This window comes from Mytilus californianus, unplaced genomic scaffold (assembly GCF_021869535.1).
Source record: "Mytilus californianus isolate M0D057914Y unplaced genomic scaffold, xbMytCali1.0.p SCAF_9, whole genome shotgun sequence".
Classification (NCBI taxonomy): Eukaryota; Metazoa; Mollusca; class Bivalvia; order Mytilida; family Mytilidae; genus Mytilus; species Mytilus californianus.
In genome coordinates, this window is record NW_026262745.1 from 17,308,128 (window position 1) to 17,320,055 (window position 11,928).

Consider the following 11,928-nt stretch of genomic DNA (forward strand, 5'->3'; position numbering starts at 1 on the left):
TGCATGCCAAACTAAAAATAAAGTTACAAAATAAATTAACACGAAGTACGTTAACCATATCCTCTTAATTTTCTTTGGATTAATGTTTTATAGACTGCTGTCCAATGAGAGAAGAGAGGCGTACATACAACTACATACACTAATACTTTGAGGACAGATTCTTTTGCCAAACATTTCAGAGAATACAGTACACAACAATATTGTGTCATTTAAAAAAAAACTTCAATCACATATTTATCTGATCATATATATAATTCCATCCTCTATATCACCGAATTTGTACTTGCCATGAACAACACGACGAGTGCCACATTTGGGACAGGATATGCTTATATATAATCAGAGACATATATATGTGTATATATGTCTCTGATATAATTAACCTTCCCGGCTCAGTGGAGCAGCTGATATATTCCCGGTTGTTATTAGGTTTGTTTTTGTACAGCCTTTTATTAACTATGTAGTGTTTTGTGGACTGTTGTTTTTCTTTAAGTCATTTTTTTTTATTTGTTTTGTCATGGTTTTTTTCAGTTTTTCTTCGACTTTTTATTATCCCTTTGCTGCCTTTATTGTTTATAAAACCTGTGCATAAATTGTGATACTGTTAAGATGTATTGATTATTTGCTTTTTGCTTCACTTCCAGTGGCTATTATTTCGTAAATATTCAGTTAACAAATTACAAATACGTATAGTAGATATAGATAGTTTGACAAGGCCATGATGAAAAGGGCGGAAAATTTGGACTGGCACTGAAGAATATCGACATGTTGGCTAGAGAAATTACGCCATAAATTAGGACAACTGTGGGCCCCTAGCTGAAATAGATGTTGAAAGGGTATTTTAATTTGTAAAGAGCATAATATCCTTCCCTATTTATACGAAAAGTATATTAGTGTACAAATATTAATGAGATTTTTATATATTTTGAAACCATGGCAAATATTCATTTTTTGACTTCATTTAACAGTTTCGATGTAGTAGTGTAAAGAAAAATAAGTATTTTTACAACTAAAATTGCACTGTTTACTAATTATGCCGAATCATATTTTGGGTGCCAAATGGGAACCTTAATGACTTCCTCCCTTTCATATTCAAGTTTTTCTATGATTATTGGATTGTTTACAGATTGGAACATACGTTGATACGTCGTCAAGTGGAAAATTCAAATATGATATTGATGAACCTTCTTAAGTAAAATTTTTAAATAGTCGAGCAACAATATCAAAATACTTATTAAGATCACCGCATTAAAGAATTTAACCAGGACATATCTTAATAATTGAAGGATGTGACTTTAATCTGTATGAATCGTATCCTATTTGTTTGTCTTGTTCTCTAATCCCTTGTTTTTATGCACACTTTCCATTATTTACATGGTATAGTTTTATTTGTAATGGAAGTCGAAGGCGATATTGATATTCTTCATTGTGGAATTTGCAATAATTGGCTTGAGAATCCGCGATATTTAACTTGTCTTCATTCATTTTGCGAAAATTGTCTTGAAGACTGGATTGCAAAAACTGTAAAACCAAATGATAATGGAATTGAATGTAAAATATGTAAACTGTTTACAGATGTCAGTGTTGAAGACAAGTTTGACCCTAAGACATGGAAAGAGCAAATGCCAAGAAACAATTTTATATCAAGTTTAGTTGAGCGAGAAAAAGTTACCGTAACTAACGAAACAGAAAATTTCTGTAGGCCATGTTTTGATTCTGATGGCGTTAAAGTGTCCGCCACCCACTGGTGTCAGCAATGTAGCGGACTGCTTTGTAGCACGTGTGCTAATTTTCATAAAAAGGTAATTATCTTTTGCTTTCTTATATTATAAAACCTAAAAGGCGCTTAACATATTTGTATCGGCCAGAGGTCCTCAAAGAGAAGCAGGTCAAACGTGAAGTGTTGATCGAGAGATCATAAAAATTATGTACGAACTCCAAGAAAAATCTGGCGTTTTGAATGAAATTGTTGTCAGAGGCGGATTAAGGGGGGGAGGACTCCCGGCCCCCCTTTTGTGGGAAAATTTTGTTTATTATTTAGGGAATCACTTAAGCATGACTGGAGCGGGCCCCCTCTTAGGCAGTCAGTGGGCCCCACTTATGAAAATTTCTGGATCCGCCACTGGTTGTTTATTGTCCCCTAAATCCCTATTCTTATGTTATGCTGTCAAATAAAAATAAGATGTAGTATGATTACCAATGAGACTATTGGCTATACACGAGGGACCAATTGACGTAGATGTATATATATATATATAAGCAACTATATGTCTTTCCTATATAACATGAGCAAATCCCATACCGTATAGCAAGCTATAAAAGACCCCGATATGATAAAATGTAAAACATGACTTCATCAATGGCAGTTCCTCTATATGGATATCAATACACACATAACTATACAGTCGTGTTTACAAAATAACATCGGAAAAAACATGTACCTTCAGAACATCAGCAACCTCTGTTGTCTTGTGCTTGACCCGGGAGTGTGGGATAAGTTCTGTCTCCCGTTGTTTAGTTTAAACTCAAAGTATTTGGTAATATTCCGCATGCACCTATCATTTAGTAATAAAGAATGGTCGGCCTGGGGTTAGAATAAGGTGCCTAGGTATGATTAAATGTCTTCCCGTGGACCTTATAACATCTAATGTCCTTAATCTATAATTGTATCTTCATGTCATGTATCCATCCTCTTCCATTCGTCCTTCAAGGATACGTTCAAATGTCAATATTTTTATACTCTTAAAAATTATAAGCTGTGTGAAACATATAAAAATACCATGTTTTAATGCAAGGAGACTTTAAAATGATCTACAGTAAATAATATTCTTTTTGTTTTTTAGGTGAAGAATCTTGCCAGTCATAAACTGCACAGTGTGGAGGAACTGAAAGAACACCCAGAGATAATATCAAAGGCTTTTGAACTGTGTGAAATTCACCCAGAAGAAAAGATCGAAACTTACTGTTATTCACATGACGAACCGTGCTGTGTACGATGTGAGGTACATAAGCACCGACACTGCGATGACGTAATTCCAATCGAAAAATGGGTCAGAGAAACCCAGAATGCACAAGAACCTTCTGAACTTCTCCAAGAACTTGATAGAAGATCAGAGGAGGAAAAATCGAAACAGCTTGATGTGGTTAAATGCATAGCGTTGAACGACGAGATTACTAAAATACGAGCCAAAATTGACAAGCATCTGAATAAGATAGAAAAACAATTGCGAGACGAGATTTCAATGTTTATGGAAACAACTGAGAACGAAAAACACAAAGAAAACTCCCCTATTCGTTTTTGTAAGATGTATTTACAAAAACTGATTAAAAGCGGTACATCAGTACAACTACTGACAAGTATGAAGCGAATTCGTATATTGTTAGCCAAAACAGAAAAAGGAAACGACAAGGAGCCAGAGATCATTTACATTAAATTTGATGAACATTTGCAAGGTATTCCAAAGGAAATCCGGTCATTTGGTCATCTCGTCTCTGATAAAAAGAAGCTAAGAAATGGCAGTGAAATCTCTTTAAATATACCGGTGACAAATAATGACGAAAAAAGACCACCAATGCCAACTGGTGCAAATAGTGAAATGAGTGTACACGAACGTATTTCTCCTGTAGTGTCACCAAAGCCTGCAAGACGAAAGGAACCGAACGATAAACCAAAAGCAAAGCACCGAAAGAATAAAACTGGCGAGGAATCTCCAAGGTCGGATAGAAAAAGCGTCAGGCGCGAAAAAAAGAAAGGCCCTCCTCCTCCCCGAAGAGGACAGTCTGTTAAAGCAATTGATAATATTGCAGAAATTGAGAGAAAACTGAAACTCTTTGTCGATAAACATATTACAAGTGTGGACTTTGAGAAAAAAAAACGTGAACACATCTATAGCTATGCAGATGACGACGAGGTATTTGGGGAAGACGAACAGTATGCAAAGGTTAACAAAAACGGCGAACAAAACAGAGCTGAAGATACAAACAAAAACAACAAATCACAGCAACAACAATCGAATGATTCAAATGGTGTTATCAAAACGAGACATAAAAGAACGGAAACAGTAAAGAAAAAGACTGACCCTTTGGACCCAGAAAAGGAAAAACTAAATGCACTAATATCGAGCTATCTGCGCAAGAAGGAGCCTGCTAGTAACTCCCTATCCAACACCAAAAGTTTCTACTTTTCAACGCCAGATATTCCCTCAATAATTAAAGAAGATGACAATTCAAGTATAAACAAACCGAACCATTCTGAAGGACGTGGGTCACGAACACGAAGGAAAAGTCTTCAGGCTGCAATGAACGATGAAGTATCGGAGGACCCTGACTATGATCAGATAGACTATGACAGTCCCTTTCTTGATCCCACGTATATACCAATGAATTCTCCTGCAAAGCAAAACAAGGGTATAACTACAAAGAAGGAATTTGCCTTTGTAGACAGAACAAAAACTTCAGATAGCACTGTGAACGACAGTGATGTATCGAGTTTAAATGTTCAAAGCATTGAATTTGAGGTTTATAGACCCGAATCACAATTGAAAGCAAATGAGACTAATGCCGGCAAAAAGAAAGAGATGGAGAAAAATAAAAACGCAAATAAAAAGAATTTTTTTGATAAAGCAAAAGAAAAGTTAAGGTTTCATAAAAAGAACGGAAAGTTTGACGTCGAACAGTCAACGAAAGACAAAATCTTTAAAAATGACCCAATGAACGACCCAGTATATGCGGGGACGGTCAGAAAAGCGGCACATGAGATAACGCCCAAAAGGAGAAAATCAAGTCCATACGAGCAAAATTTCGAAATTATATATCAGGGATACAAAGAAACATTAAAAGATAAAGAAGAAAATCCATATGAAACAAGTTTTCAATTGATGAGTAAAGAAAAGCAAAAAGAGCAAAATGAAATTAAAGAAAAATCTGGAATCGAGAAAGAAAGAAACAACGATAACAATACAAATAACGAGCCTGAGGAGATCCAAGTGAAGTATTTTGAAATACTGGACGAACAGACAATACCATTGACCCCAGAAACAGAAGGAAATCTAGACAGTGATGAAAAACAAGCACTTAAGGCTGCAAGTGGGGGGAAACGCCAAGTTCAAATGATAGGAGTAAAACTACCACAAGTGCCAAGTAGAGAAGGAAAGCGACTACCAGTGACTCCTCCTGGAGAAAATCAAACGTTAGTGATTCCATCGGGAGAAATACAAAAACCAGAGCCTCCTCCTGTAGGAGAAAAACGACCACCAATACCAAAAGGTATGATGCCTGGTATGTCGGTCGCATTTTTAGGTGAACTACAGAATCGTCTGAAAACAAACCAAACGGCTCCCGACAAGGACAACATTGGTTTGAAAAACACAGATGAATATACCGATAACCATGGAAATAAATTAAACATAGAAGGAATTCAGACAAAACGGAGTCCATCAGCTAGTCCAAAACCGCGAAAGAGACCAATTGGTGGACTGAAAGTCGAAGATACAGAAAATACAAAGAAGGAAACGGAACAGTCTAAGAGCGAAAAGAAGATGGTTCCATACGAGGCAAGGTCAAGAAACGACTTTAATGTTCAAAGTGGAGACACCTTTATATCTGGGGGAGTGTTCAATAGCAAAGGTAAAGTTCTCTTGATAGACAGAAATGAACAGAAACTATACATTTTTACATGTGCCGCGGAATGTCAAGATGTGCTCGACTTCAAAGAAAAACCTTTCGATATTACTGCTGTTAATGAGAATGTTGTGGCCGTCACTTTTCCAGATGCAAAATCCGTTGATCTAGTGGACATGATAGAAATGAAGACAATTAAATCTCTCCCCGTTAACGAATGTTGCTTTGGAATCACATACCAAATCAAAGATTTAATCATCCGCTGCAGTGAAAGCATCATAATAATGAACTTGAATGGCATAGTCATGCGTACTATACGTGTTCAGACCGATTTCGAAGGGTACCTGACCTGTCATGAAGACAGAATTTACTACACACACAAGTCTTCCTTAATTTGCATTGATAAAACAGGGAACCAGATTTTCACTTTTGAAGACCCGGCACTAGAACGAGCAGAGGGTTTAGCAACTGATTTTGAAGGAAATATTTATGTAGCTGGCATTGATTCAAACAATATCTGGCAGATTTCTGGAACGGACGGTAAACAAAGCCGGAAGATAATAAATGTGCTTATCTCACCGAAAGCTGTAGCATTTAATGAGACTTTGAACCGATTTTTGGTTGCTTACGATAAGACAAATGTTATAATTTATGACTTGCATTCATCATTTGGGTCTTTAGTTTAATAGACATGTACGCAATTTAATATTTTTGGATCCATTTATTAGTCACCTTAATATCTAGTAATTATAAAGTTGACGACGATAATATTTTTATTTTTATTTTCAATTTACGCAAGATTATAATGGTCGCACATAGCATGACTGTTTAGCTTCTTGTTTCAAATGTGATTATTAAACCCCGTTATCAAGTCTATTTATTTTCTCCAAACAAGCAAGACAACAATTGTCTTTTTTTCATGCCTATTTCATTAATTCCAGTGGTATACCAGGCTTCCATTCCAAAACATGCCACAAGCCTTACGTGTATTCATTCCGGTTGATTTGTTTAAGTCACGGATGTTTCTAAGCATCTATGAAACAAAATTTATTAACTCTTCGCTGCAAAAATATTATTTGTAAAACATAATTATGTCTTCTCGCCAAGGGTGAAATATGAAATAATGTACCCTTAATTCTATACCTGTATAAAGAATTTCAAATCGATTTTTTATCAGAGGTGGATGTTGGGGGACAGGGTAACCGCCCCCTTATGGAGCTACATTTATGATTAATGCAGACTTTTTACCTGTTCCACTCCAAATGTTGTCAATTTGGGTGCCCCGCCCCTTTCGAAAACCGGGATCCGCATCTGTTTATGAGTATGGTTTTAACAAACTATAATGGTTGTTTAATGTTAACCACAAGAAGTGTTTTCCATTGCTTTTTCCTCGCCAGTTATCCATCAACTTCTCCCTAGCGTATCCATGTGGAGAATCACTAGAAACTATAATAACTATTGGCAGAAGTCCATTACTAGAGCCCTTGTAATGGACTTCTGCTATTGGTGATAATAGCTGTTTTTGTTTGCACCATTTGTTCTCCATTTGGATTTTAAGATTAGACATCAGTTTAAGTTTAAAAAAAACAACAAAAACAATCCAAGCATATAATCAACAATCTTGTTTTCGCATAGACCAGGCCGTTGGTTTTCTCTTTTGAATTGGTTTACTCTTATCATGTCGATCGAGACCCTTTAAAACGTACTAGACGATGTGGCTTTTTGCTCATTGTTGACAGCTGTTACTTAAAACCACGTCCTTTGGTCTCTAGTGAATAGTTGTCTCATTGGCAATCATACCACATCTCCTTATTTTTAAATTAGTTCCTGTCTAAATCATCCACGGCGTATCTAGACTCTGGGCGATATATATATATGTTGACATGTGGAATAAGCAATGACTTTTCGATCATTGAAGACCGGGTCTCATGCTACAAGTCTTTTGGTTTGCTGTCCAATTGTTATATATATATATTACTACATCTTCTGTTTCAGGTGAGATGAATAGCATGCGCCAAATTAACAAAAATATCGTTTCTGTTCTGATACTTTATTGGTATAAATATAGTACATCTAAGACAAGTCTTTCTGTTACATGTTTTCCACCATGAGTGGACCTTATATTCCAGAGTATTGACTAATAGTAGAGAGACATTCGATGTGACATCTTCTATAGAGTATACATAAAAGTAATTACCAACCGTTTTCTTATAAAACAAAAGGTTAAAATTAAGTAAGTTATTGTGTTCAAGTGAAGAGGAAAAACCGAAATCCTAAAGATTTATTGATCACATTCAGGACGATAACATGTTAATTATACTAGACCAACAGCCTGAATCTTATATTTAACGTGATAGCTCGCAATGGATTACATATCACCCTACTCGGATATATTTTTATTTTTCCGAGTCAACACGTTTATTGCTCATACTCTTAAATGCCACGTGCTAGGTGGCGAAACAGCAAATACTAATTTTAAATTTTAAACTTTTTGGCAAGCCGGGAATCGGAGCTCAGTCACGACCCTCCACACTAGAGACGAGTACGATACTACAATTAAGACCGCATAGGCGGTTGAAGTAAAAATAAAAAAAAATACCTAGGACAATACGTAAACAAGTGTGTTCACAATGAAATGTCTCGCCTGCTTTACTTATCGTGATTGAATTTATGTTAAAAGTGTGTTATATGAAGGTTTTACTATAAGTTTCAAATACAATTTTCATTATTAATGATCGATGTAAATGAGGTCAAGGTCAGATGAACCCTGACAGACCGACATGTACACCTTACAATCATACCATACACCAAATATAGTTTACCTGTTGCTTATGGTATCAGAGAAACAGACCTAATTCGAAAATTGAACATTGACCATTGAACCATTGAAATGAGGTCATGGTAAGATGAACCATGCCAGACAACATGTACACCATTCCAAATATAGTTGACATATTGCTTACAGTATTCGAAAAACAAACATAACCATGAAAACTTTACATTGACTAATGAACCATAAAAATGAGGTCATGGTCAGATGAACCCTGCGAGACAGACATATACACGTTACAGTTAATTTTATGCACCAACTATAGTTGACCTATTGCTTATAAGTTAGTATCTGAAAAAAAGACCAAATCGGAAAAAAAGTAAGATTTGCCAATGAACCATGAAAATGAGGCCAAGGTCAGATGAAACCTGCAGTTAAACATGTACATGTTACATTCATTCCATACGCCAAATATAGTTGACCTATTGCTTATAGTATATGAGATACGGACTTTATCACATAAAAGTAACCTTGATCGCTTATCTATGCAATGATTGGTAGGTTAACTGATTGGTGTTTAACGCCACTTTTAACACTATTGTGCTATTTCGTGGCGGTCAGTTTTTATTGGTGGAGGAAGCCGGAGTGCCCGGAGAGAACCACCGACCTTCGGTAGGAATGTGAAATGAAGTCTAGATCAGCTGATGAAACCTGTCCGACGGACATGTAGACCTTGCAAGGAACCCTTATATCAAGAATAGTTATCATATTACTCATAATAAGTGAGAAATTCACATGACAAAAAAAAAACCAATCATTTTTCAAGCAGTCTTTGAACCCGGGAAATGAGGTCAAGGACATTGGACATATGCCAGACGGAAACTTCATAACATAAGGCATCTGCATACGAGGTAAAAAGCATCCAGGTCTTCCGAAGTACTTTCTGAAATATAAAGCTTTAAACAAATAGTTCACGCCGCCGCCGGATTGTAATCCCTTTGTTTCGCATTCTGCGACTTCGCGGAAAAACTACGAGAAGTGTTTACCGAAATTTAAAAAAATCAATCCCATATAAGTGCCAAGAAGTTTATTAAAAGTAAAAAACAAATTGACAAGTTTGTTTCAAGACTGTTGAGGTGGTAATATTCTCTTTCAGGATTTGCTTCCTTAATTTGTGATCCTGAGTGTATTTCAGGAACAAGTGTTATGCGCAGTAAGATATAAGAATCGGATGCTTCTTTTTTGTAATTTTATTAAGCTGTGAAAGCGTTGAGCACATTTTGTATCAAACACAGAGTCTTTTAAAGAACGCAATGATTCGTATATATGTATATATATATATACAAGTCTAAATTGAAAACAACGTTCAAACCTATGATTGCGTTGGATAAAAACCGCAATTTTTATACGTGTGCATGCAAAACAAATTTCTTGGTAGAGGGGTCTAAATACAGCACAAACAACATTTTCAAAAAGACCAAAAAAGTGAAAAAGTATATTTTAACAAAACGCATTTGACTATCAGGTCGAACAACTGATGTTCTTAAACCCTGCTGACTGCCATTGGCGATTGCCAAATAAACGGATCAGCAGATGTAACAAAATGGATCTTATAATAATTTATTACCAAACAGAAAACAATAAACTTGCGGAAAAGATGGTATACCGCAAACATGAGGTGCAAAAATTTGTTCACCATATCCGGATTTCGACAATTAATGTCTATTCAGTGATGTTAGCAATTGAAACGGTATTTGGAAGACCATATAATTTACCTCAATTTAGGATAGACTCTTGAATTTTGAAAGAGTCGAAATAGGATGAACGGATCATATAAACCCGAAGGCAAAAATAATACAAGCCCAAACGAAAAAATATAAACAAGTCTAAATTGAAAACAACGTTCATACCTATGATTGCGTTCGATAAAAATATATATAAATCATCATTCAACGATTTATACATGTATATAAATGTAAATGAGGGAAAGGTCAGATGAACCCTGGGCGATGGACATGTATGCCTTACAATCATTCCATACACTAAATTGGTTAAAGTATATGAGAAAAAGACCTAACCAAGAACACTAAATTTTGACCAATGAACCATGAAAATAAGGTCAAGGTCATATGATATCTGCAAGTAACTAGACATGCACACAAAAAAATGCTCACCTTGCAATCATTCTGTTCATTACATATTTTTAAACTATAATTGCTTATAAAGAATGTAGTATCTGAGAAACAGACATTACCATGAAAGAATGAAATTGACCAATGATCCATGAAAATGAGGTTAAGATCAAACAACCTACTAGAGAGACATGTACACAATACAATCATTTCATATACCAAATTTTAGTAGACCAAATGGTTATAATACCCGAGAAACAGACCTTACAATGAAAACATAACATCGGCCAATGATCCATGAAAATTAGGTCAAGGTCAGATGAACTCTGCCAGACAGACATGTACAGCTTGCAATCTTTCCATACACCAAAAAAACCTTTTGCTTATATTATCTGAGAAAAGGAAAAAGCTAATCAACAATAGAGACTCTAAAGAGTGTGTGCATTGTCAACGATGGCTGCTCTGCAACATTGTAGACTAGACTGTACTTTGACCTATAATTGTTAACTTTTTACACATTGTGACTTGGATGCAGTGTTGTCTCATTGGCACTCATACCACATCTTCTTATTTTTATAGAATATAAATCATGATCAAAATATCTGTTTTGCTGATCTTGTACTGCTTATATTTTTCTCTCCATCTTCTATAGTTTTTGCCCAAAATACAAAAGGTGTAAAAAAATGCATCATTTAAGGGCAATAACTCCTATAAGAAGACATTTGACAACTTCATCTTTTCTGACCTATTTGCAGATCTTGTCTTGCTGGTCATTTTTCTTTTTGAAATTTTCAACTATCTATAACATTTTTCCAGATAATAGGCAAAAACGTGTAACAAAAGGATAAAAGGGCAATAACTCCAATAAGGAGTTAACTAACAATTTAAGCCATGTTGACTCACTTGTCCATCGTGTCTTTCTGATTTTTTTGGGGTGTTCAAATTTCTATTCATCTATTACAGTTTTTAAGATGAAAGGCAAACACACAAAAAATGAGAACACATATTTTTTAAGGGCAATAACTCCTGTTAGGAGTGGACTGACAATTTCGATCATTTGTTGACTTATTTGTAGATCTTGTCTTGCTGATCTTTATTACTTTTTAAATATTCTATCTATCATTTAAATATTCTATCTATAATCTATGATTTGTATAGTGTATAGCAAAAATGAAAAATGAAATGAGTGATAAATATCTTTTAAGGACAATAACTCCTATGAAGATTGGACTGACGATTTAAACCATTGTTAACTTATTTGTAGATCTTATCTTGCTGATGTTAAACGCTATTTAGATATGCTTTCTATCATAGTTTTCAAGATAATAGTCAAAAAAACAAACACAAAAAAAATTGTTAAAATAGTTGTTGAAATAAGAGGCAAAAATAAAAAAAGGTAAAATTCAA

The 11,928-nt window shown here is 35.1% G+C and overlaps 1 protein-coding gene across 1 annotated transcript; it reads left to right on the top strand.

Annotated features, from left to right (window-relative positions):
• The first annotated feature begins 2,199 nt into the window (after positions 1-2,199).
• LOC127715796 (uncharacterized) lies at positions 2,200-6,678 on the top strand. The gene is made up of 2 exons (XM_052221935.1): positions 2,200-2,235; positions 2,844-6,678. Exons 1-2 carry the CDS (start codon positions 2,200-2,202, stop codon positions 6,303-6,305), a joined length of 3,498 nt encoding a protein of 1,165 aa, XP_052077895.1. The 3' UTR covers positions 6,306-6,678.
• The last annotated feature ends 5,250 nt before the right edge of the window (positions 6,679-11,928 follow it).

Excerpts from the sequence above, each read along its gene's own strand:
- LOC127715796 (XM_052221935.1), top strand. The coding sequence starts at position 2,200 with ATGAGACTATTGGCTATACACGAGGGACCAATTGAC. Across the intron at positions 2,236-2,843 it reads TACACGAGGGACCAATTGAC|GTGAAGAATCTTGCCAGTCA; the intron begins GTAGATGTATAT and ends TTTGTTTTTTAG.